The sequence below is a fragment of the Sinohyriopsis cumingii genome, chromosome 12 (assembly GCF_028554795.1).
Source record: "Sinohyriopsis cumingii isolate HCF-2022 chromosome 12, ASM2855479v2, whole genome shotgun sequence".
Taxonomy (NCBI): domain Eukaryota; kingdom Metazoa; phylum Mollusca; class Bivalvia; order Unionida; family Unionidae; genus Sinohyriopsis; species Sinohyriopsis cumingii.
The window spans coordinates 44,014,427-44,034,713 of record NC_142972.1 but is presented as its reverse complement, the minus strand read 5'-3'; the positions used below and the strand labels follow the sequence as shown (position 1 = coordinate 44,034,713).

Here is a 20,287-nt window from a genome sequence, read left to right as displayed (position 1 = left end):
TCAGCTCAAGATATGCAGCCTTGCATATGTTCATGACATGTTGGTGCAATGTGAGAGTACTGTCCAGAGTAACACCTAGGTTTCGTACTGATTGTGTGAATTTAATGTTGGCATTGCTGATATTTATTGTTTTAGGTAAAGGATGTGAATGAGAAAGTCTTTGTGTTTTGATCAGAATGGCCTCAGTTTTATCATCATTCACCTGCAGCTTGTTATAAGTCATCCATGATTTCACATCAGAATTGCACCTCTCTACACCTTGGATGGTAGCATCAACTTCAGTTGGGTGGCTAGTTTTGTATATTTGCGTGTCATCAGCGTACAATTAATGAGACACTGGATGATGATCTATGACACTTGAGAGCAACTGAGTGTACAGAATGAAGTCAACAGGTTCAAGAACAGAACCCTGTGGAACACCACAACATAGATCATCTGGGTTGGAGTGTATTCCATTTGCAGATACAATTTGTATCCTGTTGACCAAGTAGGACTTTAACCACAGTAAGGCTGTATCATGAATGCCAAATACATGCTGGATTCAGTAAGTAATAAATCATGGTCTATTGTGTCAAATGCTGCAGACAAATCAAGGAGGGTGAGGACTGTAATCTTTCCGCTATCCAATACAGAGAGAATGTCATTAACTACTTTTAAAAGAGTAGTTTCAGTACTGTGGCAAGGGCGATATGCAGATTGTACATTGCTAAAAAGACTGTTTGAATTTAGACGAGATACAAGCTGGGATAGAACAACCTTTTCTAAGATTTTTTATATGAATGGGAGATTAGAAACTGGGCGGTAGTTCTTTAAATCGTTATGGTCTAGTGTTGGTTTCTTCAGCAGAGGCTTAACAATGGCAGTTTAAAAAAATGATGGGAATTCCCCAGATGAGAGAGAGGTATTAATAACATCAGTTAGTGAAGGCAATACTGGATCTAAGCACTCAAGCAGCAGTGATGTTGGAATTGGATAAGTTCACATGACTTTGGTGCACTCTTCGTCAGGATTGTACGTACGAAATCCATAGAAACAGGTTCAAATGCTGCTAATGGTTGCCGCTCAAATTCTGTATCCCAACTGTATGGTGACGACGAGTCAGTTGAAATTGTGGTGTCAAGCTTATCTCTAATGGTTTGTACTTTGTCACTTAAAAAATTTGCAAACTTGTCCAGAAGGTTGACTGGAGAGAAGGTAGTTGGAAGTGGTCTTGATTTGTTCCTTGACATTAGCTTGTTAGTAATCTCGAAGAGCTCTTTGCAGCTGGAACTTTCCATGATCTTAGTAGTGTAGTGGGCTGAATTCGCTGCATGGACTATATTTGTGACGTTCTTCTTAGCGACTTCATAGATTTGCTTATGAATAGTGAGTCTGGTGGAAAGCCAGAGCCTCTCAGCTTTACGGCGGTCTCTTTTAGCAGTGTGAAGCTGGTCCCTAACACTGCTATACCATGGAGAACACTTTAATTGATACTATGCACTTGGTAGCTGGGGCATGTTTGTCATGTAATGAACGCAGACAGTTATCGAGTTGTTCTGCGGTAGCAGGTAAGCAAGTTGTTAGGTTAGCTTGGATGTCTTGCATTAATTTGGTTCTATTTATCATACGGAGGTTTCTCTTAGTAGCAGATAAAGGTGGAGGGTTAGGGACTGATACGTCAAGATGGCATAAAATGCAGAGGTGATCTGATGCAAGGTCATGGGATACCAGGGAGGACCGTAGAATGTTATCATCAGGTCTATGAAGAATCCAGTCTAAAATGTGACCATGTTTATGGTTGGTTAACTGACTGTTTGAAGTTGAAAACATTAATGGAATCTAGGAGTTTTGATGTAATTGAGTTTCCGTGACAGTCAAAGTGAAAGTTGAAATCTCCAAGAACAATAGGTTGCCACCTATCGAATTTCCATAGTCTAGGAGATTCGGAAACTGCTCCAAAAAGAGAGAGTCAGCCAGCTTGTTTTTTCTACTAGGAGGAGGGCGATATAGGCAGAAAAAATGTTACTACCTTTGCTCCAGTGTGAGCGTGGTTTGGACTAGTTCAAACTATGTGTGGTCGAAATTGAATGTTGTAGTGTAGTTCAGACGTTTTATCATGGAGTTCTTTGTGATGACAGCAATTCCACCTCCGCGAGAATTACGGGGGAACGACTTGATGGAGTAACCAGTGTGTGTTAGATCTGCACACTTGGGCTCATCGCCTGATGTTTTTAGCCACGTTTCTGTCAACAATAATATGTCAACGTTTTCGTCATTGATAAAATGAACTATTTCTGTGCGTTTTTCTGGTGGTCCTATTGACTGGGCATTGAATAATGCAACGCGCAGAGGTATTTCTTGGATAGTTGATTTAAAGGTTGACGAATTAATTGGGATTTGAATTAGGTGATCTAAATTAACGGTCGAATTATTTTTAAATGGTTGTGTCGAAATAAGGGAGATAACTGGAATTCTTCTTCCTGTTCTACGCCGGCCAGCTTTGAAACAATGTTTCTTTTTTCGCTTCTGTTTACATTTAGGTAATGATGAATGTAGTCCCAGTTCATTTAGTCTAGAGCACAATGTAGTGTGGAGAGCCAAGGAGTGAACATTTAAAGCAATTAATGAGGGTCCATCGTAGCATAAACGGGTTGACAGGTGAGTATCACGGTTTGTTCAAAAACAGTGGAGCAAGACAGCTGAGAAAAAGTCTAATCATTCTTGTTTCCAAAACAAGGAGATGAAGAAACACATACAAATTTAACAGCCAATATGTAATGAACACAATAACGATGATGAAAACAGGCAACAAGCACAGATATCGTGAAAACGGCACTAAAAAACGGAACTGCTGCTTCAAGCCGGTTAAGCGATAGTGGCCATCTTGTCCAAATGCATTATTTCTCTTGGCTTATCCACTCAGTGTATACTAATACATGATTATATGGTAGTAGACCAACAAGTAGGTCTCCACTTTTTGTTTTCTTCTTTTGACAGCGGAGACCAACGTTGTTTGGCTGTAATAAATACCCACGATGTTAAATCCTTCAGAACACTCACTTTTTAGCAATAATCCCTGTCAAAACAGAACACCTATGTATACATCTATTAATAACAACAACAAATTGTGTTTATGTATGTATTTATGTATGTATGCATGTATTATTATTATTATTTAGCATATCTTTACAACCATTAAAGTTTTGTTTTTAATAATGCATCATTCTCCAGATCTCACATTTCCGATATGTGTATCATTCTGCCGTGGTGGCCAGACATAACCACAGTTCCGTCCCAAGCATTAGTCAGTTCAGAGTGATATACTCAGTAGAAGTTTTCCAGCAGTTGTTCTTGCCTTGAGTTGATGCTGCTTTCCACGCATGCGCCAGCAATTTTAAAATAAGGTCATTAATAGATGTATACAAAGCTGTTCTGTTTTCACAGGGAGTATTACTAAAAAGTGAGTGCTTGAAAGGATTAAATGCCATGGGCCAAAAGAACAGGTTACCATCCACATACCAAGGTCAGCAAAATAAATGTATTAATTAATATCGAGCGTCCTACAAGTCAGAACTGATGGGGAGGTTAACATAGCGTAAAACTTCAGTATGGAATTATGGTTAGACAGCATTGTTCTCCACTGGCAGAAAGAAGAAGAAGAAGAAAAAAAACGGAGACCCACTTGTTGGTCTATATGGTAGGAATCTTGACAGTTTCCAAGTTACAAGCCTAGGCCATGTTCCCAAGCACAGCGACAAAACACATAGACTGTACTGGATATTATATGTAATTTTGTCTCTTTATACCTTTGAAACCTGTATATGGTTGCAGGCAAGGGATCTAAACAGTTTCCAAGTGATGATACAAGAACATGTCTCCTTCTACAGGGTATATACTGGAAATTGCTATGACCCAGGGGCAAATCCACAACCTAACGGGCATGATCCATGGTCTGTACTGGATAAACCAGTATGCCTGATTCTGATTTTACATGTCTTTCAAACCTAAATATGATTTTTGGGTGGAGGTTTTGACAGTTGTGACGAGGGAAACTTAGCCATTGTGACCATTCCTGGGTAATGGTCAGAGCATGTAACCCAAAGTCCAATGCACACGTTATTGCACTTGCCTTGAAGATAACACAAACTGACTTTCAGATATCTACAAGATTTCATATCTTTAGGGTTTTTTAAAAACAAAATAACTAACCACATAAACTGGGTACCACCAAAAGAGTCATAATTACAATGTAAAAAATACTATTTATATTTAAAGACCTTCCCAATCACAAAGTTTCAAGTCTGTGTCTTTAATGATGTAGGAGATGCACTGCATTACTAATAGACATGCACACACTGGCGGAAAGACACAATACCCTCCATTTTCAAAGATGCATATGGGACAAAGAAAACTGCAAACAGGGTTCCTGCCATAAATTCAGAAAAAAGATTCCAGAGCTTTTCCATGCCAAAAATAAAATTTCCAGACCTAAAAATGTAACAAGTTTATTGACCAAATGAGGCTGAAAACAATAACTGAAATGTGACAATATGAAAAGGTTTACCGGTAATGTATAACTACACGATCTTTTTCCTTGGCAAAATCTTGCGATCTGTTGCTTATTGTCCACAATAATACAGAAAAAATTTGAGTTCCAATATGCGCCCCAGGTCAGAAATTTAAAAAACTCTTTCCTGCGTAGCTGATATGACACGGTCGCGAGTTTGGAAGACCCTATCCAGGCTTTAAAGTCAGATCAACTGAAACAAATTTAACCTTAAAGTGCTATATTGTTTTGCAGTACAAGATCCCCCCCATGCTGTATTCTTTAAGAAAAGAAATGAAAACTGCACCGAGTTTTTAAATCGCATGTATTTTAATAAATATGCACAAAAGATACACAAACCCTATATGAAAATTGATGGTGGATGTCTGAACTCTAAGACTAGCATGAAGGAATATGTGCAACTTTATCATATTTAAAAGTACAGGTGCAAATATGGGTAAAATGACAAGTTATTTTTATATTTTATCTGTATTTGTTTCTTTTTTATTTAACGGAAAAGTTTAAACATATCTAACAAACTCTACATTCTTTAGTAGTTCATCTAAATACAAGCACATGTTGTGTCTGGTAGTAACCCTTGGAAAATGGTACAGTTGGAGATGATGTATCTAAATTGTGAAAATCGCAGGTAGAGAAAAGGTACGTTTTATAAATATCAAAATCTTCACTATGTAATTTACATGCATGCAGAATAACCTGAAACAATCTGGTACACAAAGTGCCACTTTGCATGTCTCACATCAATGATGTTTGCTTTCTTCGGAATCTCTCATTACTTTTTCTTGTTACAAGCAACACAATCATTTGCAGGGTGTGCTCGTTTTAGCTCCAGGTGTTAGGTGAATAAATACAGGAAAATGCCTCCCAATGAGACATTCAGGTTGCTCACCAGCTAATTATGTCCCCTCCTAGTAGGTTCAGACACATCTGCTTCCTGAACCAATTACTTCATTGTTGAAACATGGAAATCATGGTGACTTAGTTTCCTCTACATGGGTGAGAATTTCAGGTACAACAGATTTGCATTCAACAGATAAAAAAAATAGTTTTCTCCATCATTTCTTGGACTTCCTTATTTACATGATTGTATTGGTTCAATTGGTTTCTTAAACTGACTCCATGTTTTTCACATAATCACAATACAGGTGGGTTTTGTGACAGGTCTTATTGATAACTGCTACCTTTGCTTCATGAAAACTTAAGATCACATTTTTATCTTCTTTGTTTTATTTCACCAGTAGCAAATTGTCCTTTGTGTAAAAAAAAAAGCCAAAAATACACTCACCCTGGTTTGTTTTTCTTTCACCTTCAGTGCCTATGCAACACCTACTCTATTTGTTCACCTGGTTCTACATGTACAGGCGTTTTGCAACTCGAGTTCCTTTTAAAGTTCGGGTGATGAATAATAGTTAACCATGTATACTCTGTCTTCTTTATTCAAAAGACCACGCTTGCAAGGGGCCCCGAGTGACCTAAGGCACTCGTCCTTATGGATTACTGTCATCTCACCTTTGTCTGCATGGGTTTGAGTCTCAGATTCAGCCAATGTGGGTATGTGAGAAAGCTTTGTCAGTAGCTTCTCGTGGGTCGGTGGTTCTTTCCGGGGTTTTCCTGTGTTCTTCCTCTACCATTTATACTGGCTGTCATGTATAGCCTACATTGTGCTGAAAAATGGCGTTAAACCCTAAAACAACCACAAATGCAGAGTAAACGAGATAACAACTTTTGCAGCTTCATTCAGCTCATCATCATTTAGTTGTAGTCCTTTACAATAATTGTCAAGGTCAGCTCTAGTTTACCAGTGTAAATATGAGAGCCAAAACAACATCAAATTAAAATTGGATTGTCATTATCCTATGTGAGGTTGAGATCTGATTTTCATCAAATATCAAATAGTAACATGACATACCAGGCTAAAAACATGATTCTGTACTCCTAAACCCCTTGACATGGTCTTGTTTTGAGAAAATACAATTTTCAGTAATTGTCAAAAATAGAGGAAAAACACACCCACCCACTTTCAGTATATGCCTGTTTCTTACATGTAGCATATATAAACAGTAAACAGTCATGATTGGAGCTGATGTAAAACTATCCTTTGGGCAGTTTAAATAGAGGTAGCTAAACCGCAAAGAGGTCAGGTATAACCCACCATTTCACTTACTACTTAACAGGCTGACAATACCTAGTGATACCTTTAAAAAGACTGCAGTGGGTGAGCCCCCAGTCCTAATTTGCATAGGCATGATCAGGCTGTGGAAAACCCAATATAGGTAAATCAGAGTGCTAGATGCGTGTAGGAAATGTAAGTTTTTACATGTCACTGCTTTGAATGAAAATGTTTAAGCATATGTATTGTAGGTTTCTGACATGTTTGTGAACAGCAACAACGATTTTTTGAAGTTAGATTTTACTCTTTCTCTCTCTCTCTCTCTCGCTCTATATAACATAAAGCATAATCATTTCAACTGTCAGCATCATGTTCAAGTGTGATTAATTTCTAAAGCCAATTTGGGAAGCAATTAGCTACCAAAAGCATAAGTAAAATGCGACATAAATTAATTTTACAACTGATCCATTGAGTTTTACTTGGTGAAGCATGCCAGCATTTAAAAAAAAGGTGAGCATTAAAAAAAAAGTGGAAGAGAGGCAATTAATTCTTTGCACATACTACAAGCAATATATTGATATATGTCAACTTGGTTCTGACCAGGATTCACTCTAAGCATCAGGCAGAAGTTTTAGCACCAGAAACAGCCAGTCTCTAGTGAATGCAGTGATGAACACTAATGACACTTGCATTATCCCCAAAAAAGCAATTTTCAATTTTCCCCCAGAATTCCATACTCATACTCACACTGAACCCTGTGCAAATAACAACCAATGCACACTGCAGTTGATTATTAAATATTATTAACTTAAATTTCATAATTTGAAAAATAAAGCTGGTACAGTTTTGGTTTTTGCGTGTTGTTGTCTGTATGTGCTTATGATAGCTAAGCTCCTCAGATAATAAAAGTCTACAAAGTTGGCGATAAAAAAAATTGATTTCTTCACTTCTGATGATTTAGGGGAAAACTAGATCCAGAGCTAGGACATAATCTTTAAGATCAACAATGATGAGGACTGCCGCCAACATAATCCAGGCAACGATCTTACAAGAAATGCTTGTTACACACATAAAAAGCACGAGACAAAAGTAAAAGAAATCAATTGAATATTTTAGTATTTTAACAAAAATGCAGAAAATCTGTTCAACGGTACCAATTTTTGCCCATTTGCATGCTAAAAATCAGGCTGATTAAAATCCCCCCACCCCCCGAGGTCAAAACCACAAATTTTTTGGCAAATCTTCTGATCAATTCCAAATTGACCACTCATCTCTATCATGTGTATGACAATATCAACTTAGTGGCATTTCAAACCAAACAGAAGTTCTCTATGTAAACAAGTATTCAGGCAGCTCACTCCTTTTCTGGTTTCTAAATCAGCTTATTTCTGTATTAAAAAAAGGGTTGTCTGCATCCAGTATTTTCAATGTCAAGTTCAAATATTTCTAAAATTGAACAAATAAAATGGAGACTCTTTTGTATATATGTTTCAAAAGATTTAATTCCAAAATTTACAGAATTATGGAGATTATCAAAGATGGTGAACCACATCAAATATAGTGTTGCAAAACATTGACCAACCAAGTTACTCAAGAAGTTCTATTCGAGTCTAAATGCCAACAGGTTGACAGTGTTTGGGACCAACTGTTGACAGTTATAAATGAATTAGACTTTAAGGTTGTGAGATATTCTCGAAAAGTTCGCCTCTCATTCCCCAATCAGTTGACTGGGGAACACGCTACACAACCTCATTTATTTTGGCAGTAAGACACTGACCCAAATATAAACAACCTGGTGAACCTCTGCTATCTTTGGACATTAGGTTTCAACAATTATGGCAGCTGGTGACTAACAATGAAAATGGCGAGTTGACTACCAGATTAAATTTTATGAACACCAAACCATTTGTACACCCTACCAATTTTAAAAATGAAAAGCATCAAAGATATAAAAATGCACAAAACTTAGTCATTTCATTTATGGACTGATAATTTCTAATCTGATTGTCACCATGCAGTCCCTAACAGTGTAACACTGTTGAATCATTGGCATTTCAATGCAAATGGAAGCTCATGAAGCAAACAGGCTGCTTGCTGTCCATTTCTGGTTTCTAGAATTATGAATAGTCACTTAAATTAAAAAAGTCTGTTGTCTGCATCTGATATTTGCAATGTAAAGTTTTAATATTTCTAAAACAAACTAAGCAAATAAATATGAGTAACTCTTGTATACATCACAGGGGCTTGTATTGTTGCTTACATTTTACATGTGGAATATAATAACTACAAGGGAGGATACTTCTCTCCTTTCTCACGCAACCTATTTAAGAATAAACTCTGATATTTCAAGCTAAGCTTTGCAAAGCTTAATAAATTTGGTACCCATATTTAGCTCATGCATTCGAATGTGTATCCCTATTCAAAATCTGACGTAATATCATACCTTTAGTGAATGCCAGACTGTTTTCCCATGCTACCGCTCCACAAGGCCCTGATTACATCCTCTTAATATGCAAGTAAAAACCCGCTTAATGGAATACTCTCTTATCATTGGTTAAAAGAAAATGACGTCCTGCATTTATAACTTATTTTCAGTTGGCCAATGAGAAGGCAGTATTCCATTCAGCACATTGTTCTTGAATATTATGTGGGCACGATCATGGCCATGTCAAGCAGTAGCATGGGAAAATGGTCTGGCATTCCTTAAAGGTATGAAAGTAAGCCAAACTTTGGATACTCATACAAAGTTGAATGCCTGAGCTAAACATCTGTATAAAATTTATTACGCTACGTGAAATAAAGCTTGAAATAGCTGTATTTATTCTTAAATAGGTCTAGCATGAAAGGAGAGAAGTGACCACCCTCGTAGTTATTGGATAGTACATGTACGACAGGTAAATTGTGAGCAACGATACGAGCTCCTGTGGTTTACATGTGTTCAAAGAGATGCAAATAAGATTTAAAAAAGGAATTATTGAGACTTTCAAAGACAGTGAATATCAGATCGATTGCTTGAAAAGAGTGACTGGTCCAAGCAAGCAGGGCGACTGTGTTACTAAAGAGACTCCTGTTCGATTCGAAACGTCAACAAGTTGACAGGACCCCCTGGTGACAATCTGGTTACAGAACTTGTCAAGCACTGAATGAAATGATCAAGTTTTGTGTATTTTTTTATATTCTTCAAGCCTTCTGTTTTTAACATGGGGGGAACAAATATAATGGTATGATAATACTATAAATGCGTCTAGTCTGTCCCAATTTCGAGAAATAAAAAAAAATCATCTCCCAATCGATTAAAATAAATAATAAAGCAGAGCAGGTGTAAACCACTCTTTATACATATCCAGGTATTTTCATGAACATCCATATTCATATCACATCAAGGATAAAATCGACGTTTCAAACTCGTGGCACAACGTGATTTTGAACCTACGTTCTTGTACGCTCGCTTGCATGATTGTGGTGTGGTGCACTCGCGGTAATGGAAAAATTTTACGAAGGTTATGCTAACATTTTACAGCCCTTACCCGGATGTACAGATGGTATTTTGGCATGTCACTTGCTTCTTCCGTGTGCTGTTCAGCAGTATTCGTATCTCCATTTTCGTCACTCATTTTGTAACTGTTCTAGACTTTTAGATGAGTAACTTCTGAAAACGATCTCACTCTCACTACTGTATAGCCTCGCCCCAATGAAATGGCAGCCGCGCATGCGTAAAGCTTGTCATGTGACCACTGATTGCTTTCAAGGTACGAAGTAACAGGTGCGTCTGTTAACAAGCCTCCAGTCTTACCAACCGTGACGTTTACACTAATTTTTAAATGGACATATTTCTATATACGAAAAACAAACGGAGATGCTACAGTTAATTAAGATGATGCTTAATTTTCTTTCAGCACTGGAAACTAACTCACGCAACAATATTGATTCTCCTTTAAGATCACTGCCAGTTGATCTATCGCTACCTGCATAGTTTTCATGTCCCAGACTTGCGTGAAAGCGTAATAAAACCTGAGATATAAGATGTACCAGACACAGACTTTCGAAGAAAGTAACATTGTGCATAGAAGCATTTAACAAATCACTTTTCACAGATAAACTGTAAAAGTCTATCAAGCATTCTATTCAGTAGAATTAGTTTAAAAGTATCTGATTATTTTATACATCCTTATTAACAGAATATAAGAAAGAAAGTTATTAGAGACGTAAAATAACAAATAAATAATAATACTAACAAAACCGTCCATGTCCCTGGCATTATAAGAAATTTTAAAAACATTTCGCACCGCCAAATCAAGACCGAAACATTTTCTGTAATGCTTCCATTAGATGTTAACAAACAAGGCTTGTGAGGTGGCAGGGTCCAGTTTTGTAAATTGGCACCTGACAAATTTCTTACCATAAAGCTATGGTGTGACTTTTTCAGCTATTATTATTTACTATTTAAAGATATGGATATATTTGTGAACTAGGTGTTTCGGACTTGTGTTGCTCTTGAAACTGATGTCAGGCATGTACACCTTCCATAGTTACTCTGCAGTATGTTGATAGTGAAATACCAATAGTTGGCTAGGAAGATCAGCTACCCACCTATAGCAGAACACATTGGTTTGGGGCAAGTAGAATATCTCAAAAACTGCTTGGATGACAGCTATTTTCAATTACATCAGCCTGTTTAGTACACACTGTTTTGCAGAAATGTCATCTAGGAAAAGGGTTTGTGTTTGCACTGTGAGCATCACATGGTGTCAAAAATGACCTTCGGACATGAAAAATGCAGGTACAAATTTGGGATTGGGGTGCATAAACTTCTTCTGCTATGAACTGCCATTGACTTCTCGGGGCAAGTGGATAATATTCTTATGCTTTGTTTTAATATACGTCAGTAGTAATAGGGGGCACTTTACGGTCAATGGAAATTACCATTACAAGACCCCTGGGTACGTTTACGGACGTGATTTATACGGACAAGGAAAATTCCAGTCAAAAAGGTCTTGGGGTGTTATACGGACAATAGGAATGGAACAGGTAAGACAGACAACAGACATTATACAAACAACTATACAACTAACTAAAAAAATTAGGCAAGAAAGCAAATCTTTTCGAGGCATATGAGTGGCCCTGAAAAGGGCCTTTGGTGTTTTGTTAAGATCATTCCGTTAACACAGAGGACATCGCATAGGTCTCCTTCTCTTCCTCAAACTTCTTCTGACTGCTGATGCGCAGATAAGGACTCTCTTCAAACAGAATTGGCTCTCCACATACATTCTTCTTTTCCAAACGTTCGTATCGGTGATCCTGATAATTGTCCATGTTGATTTCACATACATGGGTAAGGCCGTACGGAACAGCATCGACGGAAAGCGATGCAATAGTAGCGGCTACCAAAGACAATACAGGTCTACTTTCAGAAGAGGTCGATTTTTATTGGGATTTAGCGGATTTTCTTTCTTCTTCGCAAGAATTTGTTCTGGTACTAGTACCTTTGCCACCTTTAAACAGAGACAGAAAGAAGAATTGGAGAAATTTTTACAACAGCAGAGAGAAGCAGGACAAGTTTTTCTCCTTCAACAGCAACAGCGAGAAGAAGAAGATGTAAGAAGGAAACGACAGGAAGAAGCAGCAGAGAACAACAATGTATAGGAGAGAAGGAGAATAGTGAAAGCCAAACGGTGGCGGTACTTTTAGACATTTTAGCAGAGTTAAGGAGTCTGAAACAAATCTGTCAGACTTCTTTATTACGACCAAAGAGAAAAAGATCTTCCCGAGCTAAACAACCCAGGCCTGTTACTACGCCTGCGATACCACCCCTAGTAATTTCTACCAAATCATCATCGACTAGAGCCAGTCCAGAAGTAGGCCTTAGCCGTGGCAAAGGCTTAAGGCAGTTAAAGATGATTACGTCCCGTTCCTGAGTTTGTTTTTTTAAACAAACAAATACCTAACGGTCGTTTTCAGAACCACCCACTTCTCTCGAAACGAGATAGTATTTCAATTGCCAAAATCAATTAAAACTAAGAAAACAACAACTTTTTTTACCCATGATATACGTGTGTCAGTGAGTGAGTGCGTGGGTGTAGGTCCTTATTCTAAAATAGCAAAACCAAGAGATACTTACGTTTTATACCTGGTCTATTCTGGTACAAATTTACAATCCAGTTCACAACACAACACAACACTTTAAAAAGTTCATAGACTTCTTCTGTGTCTTTGTTTACTCTCTCAGTTTTTTTTAATATAAATTTCTTCACTTTCACAGGTTTTTTCCTCCTCTTCGTCCTCACCTTCTCCTCGTCTTCTTGTCTTATCTTTTTTTCTCTTTCTGCACATGTCTGGGTTCTTCCTTTGGGGACGGTACCTCTTATTTCTGTTCTGAACCACTCTCTTCTTCTTGCTTTTTGTTAGGGCATTCTGAAGATCAATGTCCATTCTCTTGACAATGATAACAGGTATCTTGACTTTTGTCTCTTGTAGCACCTGTATTGCTCTTTTGACGATCTGGACACCCTGAAGACCAATGTCCTTTCTTCTTACAGATATAGCAAGTATCTTGACTTTTATCTCGAAAGGAGGGGGAGTAGTCCGTCGGCTTGTCGGAAGAAAACTTTCTTATGACACCTCACAAAGCTCTGATCAGAAGTTCGATCTGTTTGGGCTCTTCCATCGTTCTACTCGGTTTGAGAGTGAAATGTATATTGGAAGGGAAGACACACACTCTTTATATATCCACTGGCCTGACAAGGATATAAAGTGACCCATGGCGTTTACAATTTAGTCATTTGACTTTTCGCAGCTAAGATGAAACGATCGCATCATATCGTGGAGAAAGGAGAAGAGCGTAAGAAGCAGAAACGTGGTTTATCGTCTCGTACAGTAGCTGAAGTCTTGGCACAAATTCATGCCAGTGATTTTGAAGATGACATGAGTGAGCCGGAGTTTTCTACTTGGGCGAAGTGGATCAAGTCAAGTGCTTCAGTTGTGTTGTGTTGTGTCAATACACCAGTGGGAACAACAAGGTTCGGCATGCCTGGAACATGCTCGATGGTCTCCGTATGGTCACTACCTGCCTTTAGAGGGACGACCTCAGTAATCCCTCGATGGATAATTTACAAGAGAACGTTCGTGGTTTGTCTGTGGAGTTGAGAGAACGCATTTACAGAGAGCTGGTCAAAATACATGTGAAACGCAAAGTACAATTGCATCAGTTACGTCACCGGTGTTTAAACCACGGGTACATGAATGGTATAAGTGGACTGATTCATTTCAAAGTGTTCAATTGGTCGGACAATGATGATTCACGTGAGATTCATAAAGTTTTGGACGCAACTCATTCTACTTACAAGGTAATCATAATACAGTAATCATAATACACAAAATTCCAACGGACGAGTTAGATGATTACCAAAATATTTTACTACCCATTGGCACAAAGGATTGGATTGTTGTGTCTCGTTCGTTTTGCTACAAGGTAATCTTACTGCAACGAATTGCAGAGGAAGAGTTAGAGAGTTACCAAAATCTTTTACACAACGTAAACTTAGTTGAAGAGGAAACTTCTGAACGGTGTCTTATGATGTGCAAGTTAGTGACTAAACCATTTAGATTCGCCACTGGAGTAAAATCATTTCTGTGTAGAAAGTAAACTTATTGTCTCCGGCAAAAAGAGGTATAAAAATTGGCTCATTTTGTTCAAAGCTTTGTGTTTTCATCTCCATACTTCTCGACCTCTACGGGAAAAAAATGATTCGTCAACTTTTTGGTACCGAAGATGTGTATGACGATGTGTGTGTAGCTTGTGACTTACACCCTCACTGGACAGCTGTACGTGACTTGAAAAATTGGGGTTTTGCGGTCTGGACCAAAGAAGTGGCCCATTATGCTCAAGAGTTGTGACCCTCCATTCAAACGTACAAGGCAAAAAGTAACTTGTAAACCTGTGTTAGTGACAGTGCTAGATGAATCCGTCACCTAGGACAAACACTCCCTTCAAGACAGGACTGTCATGGACATTCCCGAAAGACCAATTTGGGAGTACACCTGTGTGACATTACCCCATGTAGAGACTGTAAGAACATTACACACTGTCCCTAGGACATTTTGGTTACCAAAAACATGTTGTACAGTGACTTGTTCATATTTCGCTTTGATCGTTTTTATGTGTATTTTATCGTTGTACTTTACCATTTGGCTTTTATGTAGTTCTGTCTTTCGTGTTGTTCCATGTTAAGCATGTGTTGAAATAAACGTGTCCTGAAAAAGTATTAAAAAAACTCATGTCTTGTCTGTCTTCGTGTCAAAAGTGACATTCCGTACACTATGGCTACCTCTGCTATCTCTGCCCCCTCTTCCTCCACTTTCAATGTCATCGTCGAACACTTAGATCGTGCCAGTTGGGAGGCTTTGTATCTTCGCCATCCCTTTAATATGTTAATTGCCGGACCTTGCAGGTTCAGGCAAAACCGAATATGTCAAATGTTTGATCGAACATAAACATCATTTGATCAATCATCCACCTCAACGAATCGTGTGGTCTTACAAAGAGTGGGTTTCGGCGTACAGCCGCTTGCGAAAAAGTCAAGGCGATTCCATCGTGCTTGTGGAAGGCATTCCTAGCGAAGACGACAGAATAGTGTCTGACCGCAGTCAAACCCATCTGGTCATTTTCGATGACATGTTAGGAGAAAACAAAGAAGAAATTAAACTGTGGTATACGCGCAAAGGGCATCATCGTAATGCCAGTGTCATTTGCATTAGTCAAAATTTGTTTCAGCCAAGTAAAGCACATCACACCATCAGTCTCATTGCTCGTTACGTGGTCTTGTTTAAAAGCCCTAGAGATAAATCGCAAGTGCAAGTCTTAGCCAAACAGTTAGGAACGCTTTGGCTGACTCATGCGTACGAAGTTGCCACTCAAACTCCGCACGCCTATTTACTCGTGGATTTAAAACTCACCACCCACAATTATTTGCGATTTCGTACCCATCTGTTTCACCTCTGATGTCAAGAAGGCGAGCCTGTGCTGTACACATCCTCGTCGTCGACTTAACACAAAAAAAGTCTATAAAAACCTCTGACACTTTGAGTCTGTCTCACACAGCGTCAACAAGACGTCCCTTAAATCTCGTCAAATTGATTCTTGCCTTGTATGGCATCAGTCGGAAAAAATCAACAAATACGTGCTCGTGTCTTAGAAGCCAGTCTCAGAGAAGTCTTACGATGGTTTACGGTGACAGCACGTCCATTACTGCAAGGCATCATTCACATTCTTCATCAAACCAAACGCTTTCTTGAGAGAAACAAAGTAGCCTTCACGCAACTGGCCGATCCCCGCATCGACACTCAAACCAAAAAGCAAATCAGTTTGAAATCTGGAGGAAGCGGTTCTCTAGGAGGTGAAAGGAAGACCAAAGTCATTTCATTACCACCTGCACCACTACCTTCGACGTCTACTCCCGTGGCACATCGGACACGTAAATCCGTTTCTAAACCACCCTATCGCCCCGTCTAATGTAGCATCAGCGAAGTGTGGGTGACTTATTAAAAAATGGAGAAGTTGTTAATCAGCATTTACTACGATCCTTCCCATCCTGCAGATTACGGAAGAGTTCAGAAATTGTATCGTGCTACCAAATCCGGTCTGAAAAGTCTCCGTTTATCTCAAGTGCAAAAATAGTTACAAGAACAAGCAACGTACACTTTACATAAACCCATTCGACGAAAATTTTCCAGAAGTCGCACCCGAGTGGAGGATATCGATCATCAATGGCAAACCGATTTAGCCGATGCCTCTCATTTGGCCACCTACAATCGTGGCTAGAAATATTTGTTTTGTGTCCTCGTCGTCTTTTCCAAATTTGCCTGGGTCGTGCTATTGACTTCCAAATCGAGCAGTGAATTAGTGCGAGCCCTCCAACTGGTGTTGAAACAAAGTGGTTGTCACCCTCTTTGATGGCAAACCGATAAAGGCGCCGAAGTTCTGAACCAAGGTTTCCAAAAAGTGTTAAAGAAACTTGACATTCATTTTTTTTTCACCACCGAGATTGCCGAAACCAAATTCAGCATCATGGGACGTTTTCAACGTACCTTGAAAGAACGCATGTGGAAATATTTTACACATCAGCACACTCTCAAGTACATTGACATCTTACCTCACCTGATTCAAGCGTACAATCAATCTTACCATCGAAGCATTTGACGTGCCCCCCCCCCCCATGAAGTGACTCCCGATAACGAAGTGACCGTTTCTGAGTGCCTGTTTGGTACGTCCCAACAGTGGCTGTCTCCAAGAAAAGTCGAGTTTTAGCAGTAGGAGATTCGGTGCGTATTGGCGAAACCAAACGCACCTTCGAGAAAGGTTATTTATCCAACTGAACCGACTGGTTTCGTGTCATTGGACGAGTACGTGGCCGTCATCGTACCGACTATAAATTGGAAGACATAAACGGGGAAGTGTTAAAAGGAACGTTTTACTTGTCCGAGTTACAATGCGTAACCAAGACAGAAGACGAAGTGTACGGAACTGGAAACTGGATCTGTTTGCCATGCCGCCAACTATGATGACAATGCAAGAATTCCAATGGGTCGACTTTGATCCCATCTCCTCTGTCAAAGACTCAGGGTCAGCTCCCATCGAGTTTGAAAGGACGAAGATAAAACAGCCCCGTCAACAATTTTATGCATTCCTTGTTCAGTGGAGTAGATTTGTATTTGGTTAACAAACTGGTTAGTAGCAGCATGGACACTCACCTTTACTGAGCGTACCTGGGAAATCTCTTGACGTACGGAAAAGAAGCTAAGAACACCCATCTGGATGCTTGCGTGGTATGGAAACCTGACACAGCATGCAAGTTTGACGATACCGATTTGATTACAGATAAAGACCCCAACCACAATGTGGGATTCAACGCTCGACGAAACAAAATCAAAGGCCCCAACAAAAAATTAGAACTGATGGATCGTTTGCATTTAGACATATGGTTGCAAGAGAAGTATTTGCTGAACGGTGTGTATGTCTGTCTGAGACTGAATCGTAGCAGTGCCGCTTTCCATTTGATAAGTGATGCTGTCTATTACAAAACCATCATCCAAGAAGCCAGGCTCTACACCAGGCCACACTTTGAGCAGAAAGATCGCCAAGTATCCGATACGAAGCGTGGAAGTGAAAACTTCACCATTCCCGCTAAACATCAATCCATGATCAAAGATCATCTATTCCAAGGACAGTTACCTAAACGCTTAATCATTGGTATCGTCAAAAATACAGCCTTTAATGGAGTCTTCGAGGAAAATCCTTTTGAGTTTCAGCACTACAATGTGTCCAAGTTCGAAGTCAATCGAGATGGCAAAACCTTGTGTACCAGACCTTTCGAACCTGACTTTAGTGACGAGAAGAAGAATTACTTGAGATTGTAGTTGTCCCTGTACAAAGCTACAGGACAGTTAGGAATCAACACTAGTCATAACATTACGTACGAGGATTATGCAGAAGGTTACACTTTGTGGGCTTTTGATTTAACTCATGACCAAGGGAGCATTTCCACCCAATACAGTAAGGCCAGATTCGAGTGGAACTTCAGTTTGCTAAACCTCTGAGACGGTGAACGTACTACTGTATGCCGAATTCGACAATACATAGAAATCAACAGTTTGAGAGAAGCCATTCTAGACTATTAGAAGCAATGGAAGAATGTAATCCTACTTTGAATGGTGAAGAATATATGGAAATGGAATGGACAGATTCCTTGGAAGCAGAACCCCAAGACAGAGACGAAAAGGACATAGTCATGAAGTCCAGATGGACAGAAAAAGAACAACATTTATTCTCCTGTTTTACCAAACACCTGGCAGAACAAATTACTGAATTAATAAAGAAAGATTGCTATGGATGTCAAAACGATCATCCCAGTCAAATTCAACACGATAAATGTCTGATGCTGAGTCAAGAATAAAAATTGGACGAGTATCTGGATCAAGCTTGGAGTCTCATCTCGGAAGAAGCCGTGTTGCATCATTGGTATAAAGACTTGCATGATCATTCCTCTCATCCACTGATGAATAGAGATCCATGACATCGAAACTCACTTGGTTCAGAGTGCAGAGACGAAGCGAACAAACGGGTACTTGTCAGACGTTTTCATGCAAAAAGTCAGGATTGAATTGAGAACTTATCATTACCTGTGAGGTAAGAACAACAAAAAAGAAACTAACAACAACACAAAAATGGATACCTGGGAACTGTAGTACCTTTTGAACCACAGTTCGCACGCTGCTTCTTGGAATCCTGTCGTGTGTGGTAAAGATGAACTGCCTCATCACAAACAAGCTTATGTCATCAACACGGATAACAGTCATCTCTCAGGAACCCACTGGGTAGCCGTCTAATTTCCTAAAGAAGGTTGTGTGGAATATTTGATTCGTATGGAATGTCCCCTTTGGAAGACGACATCATCGACTTTATGAGAAGAAATGTTCAGACAACACGATTCAGTAATGTGAAATTACAAGCTAAATATTCCATGGTGTGAGGACCATATTTTATGTATTTTCTTCATCAACGCAGTCTTGGATATTGTTTAGAACATTTAGTGACTTATTTTTAACGTCACTCATCTAGAAACGATGACAGTAGATCGATGTTTTTGTAAACATTATGGTTCTATTCTGTCTTTAGCTAGGAAATGAGGTGTAAATCAATGACTTCCAACAGTGGAAGTCGAGCTTCACTTTACAACGTTGTCATCATTGTCCAAAATAGTTTGTTATTAGAAAAAGTTTGTTAGTTTATTAGATTGTTTATTTAAAAATTTGTTCATTGTTATTTATTGGATGTTAGTTATTTGCATAAAACTGTTGTGCTTTTAAAAAATGCGTCTGTCGTTTGTTTGTCATATTTATCATGCTATATGGTCTTTTTTTCCTTCTTTTTTATAGTGGCGTGCGCATAATTGTGCATGTGCCACTTTTTTCTGACTGCACCGCAGCCTGCTAGTTGTTCCTGGGGCTCTTTGACTTCTCTCTATCCCTCAGATCAAACTATTCTAGCATTCTGACTCTAAACAGTGTAGGGATGTTTTCTATCGCGTCCGCGCTTGAACCATATAAAGCAGGATAATCTCCAGTCTGACCGTCCATTGTTGACTCATCCTCCTATGAAGATGTGCTCAAGACTAGCCAAGCTGAACGAAGCTTACATGAATTTACATCGTGCCAGGCAAAGCTTGATACCGAAGCTTGCAGAGATTGAGAATGTCGGAATGTTGAAAGTGACTGAAGACCTGGTAGAAGAGCTCTTCAGAGAGGAGATCAAGAAGGAGAAAGAAGAATGGTCGGAGAAGTACAGACTTCAGAAACAGCAGAGAGAGAGAGAGAGAGAGAGAGAGAGCAGCTGCACCATCAGCAGCAGCAGGAACCAGACAGAGGTTTTGTCGACTGCCGTGTAGACACCAAAGAGTTGTCCTTCTCTTTCCGAAGACGTTGACCGTATCCTGTGGGAAAGCCTGCATCCAGACGGGGACGCAATCTTATGCAATAAAATATTGCCATCATTCCTCGTCCACAAAGCAGCCCTTTTCAGGGTTCAAAATACTCTAGAAAAGAGATGCTAATTCAATTGCGAATGGTATGTTAATAAG

At 39.1% G+C, this 20,287-nt stretch overlaps 1 protein-coding gene across 1 annotated transcript in view; it reads right to left on the bottom strand.

The window, feature by feature from the left end:
• LOC149786354 (chloride intracellular channel Clic-like) overlaps positions 1–10,377 on the bottom strand; it is a 35,284-nt gene extending 24,907 nt beyond the window's left edge. The window contains exon 1 of the mRNA XM_089976764.1: positions 10,184–10,377. Coding sequence (XP_089832890.1) covers positions 10,184–10,270 — 87 coding nt within the window. The 5' untranslated portion in view covers positions 10,271–10,377. The remainder of the gene's footprint in view (positions 1–10,183) is intronic.
• Between the last annotated feature and the right edge of the window lie 9,910 nt (positions 10,378–20,287).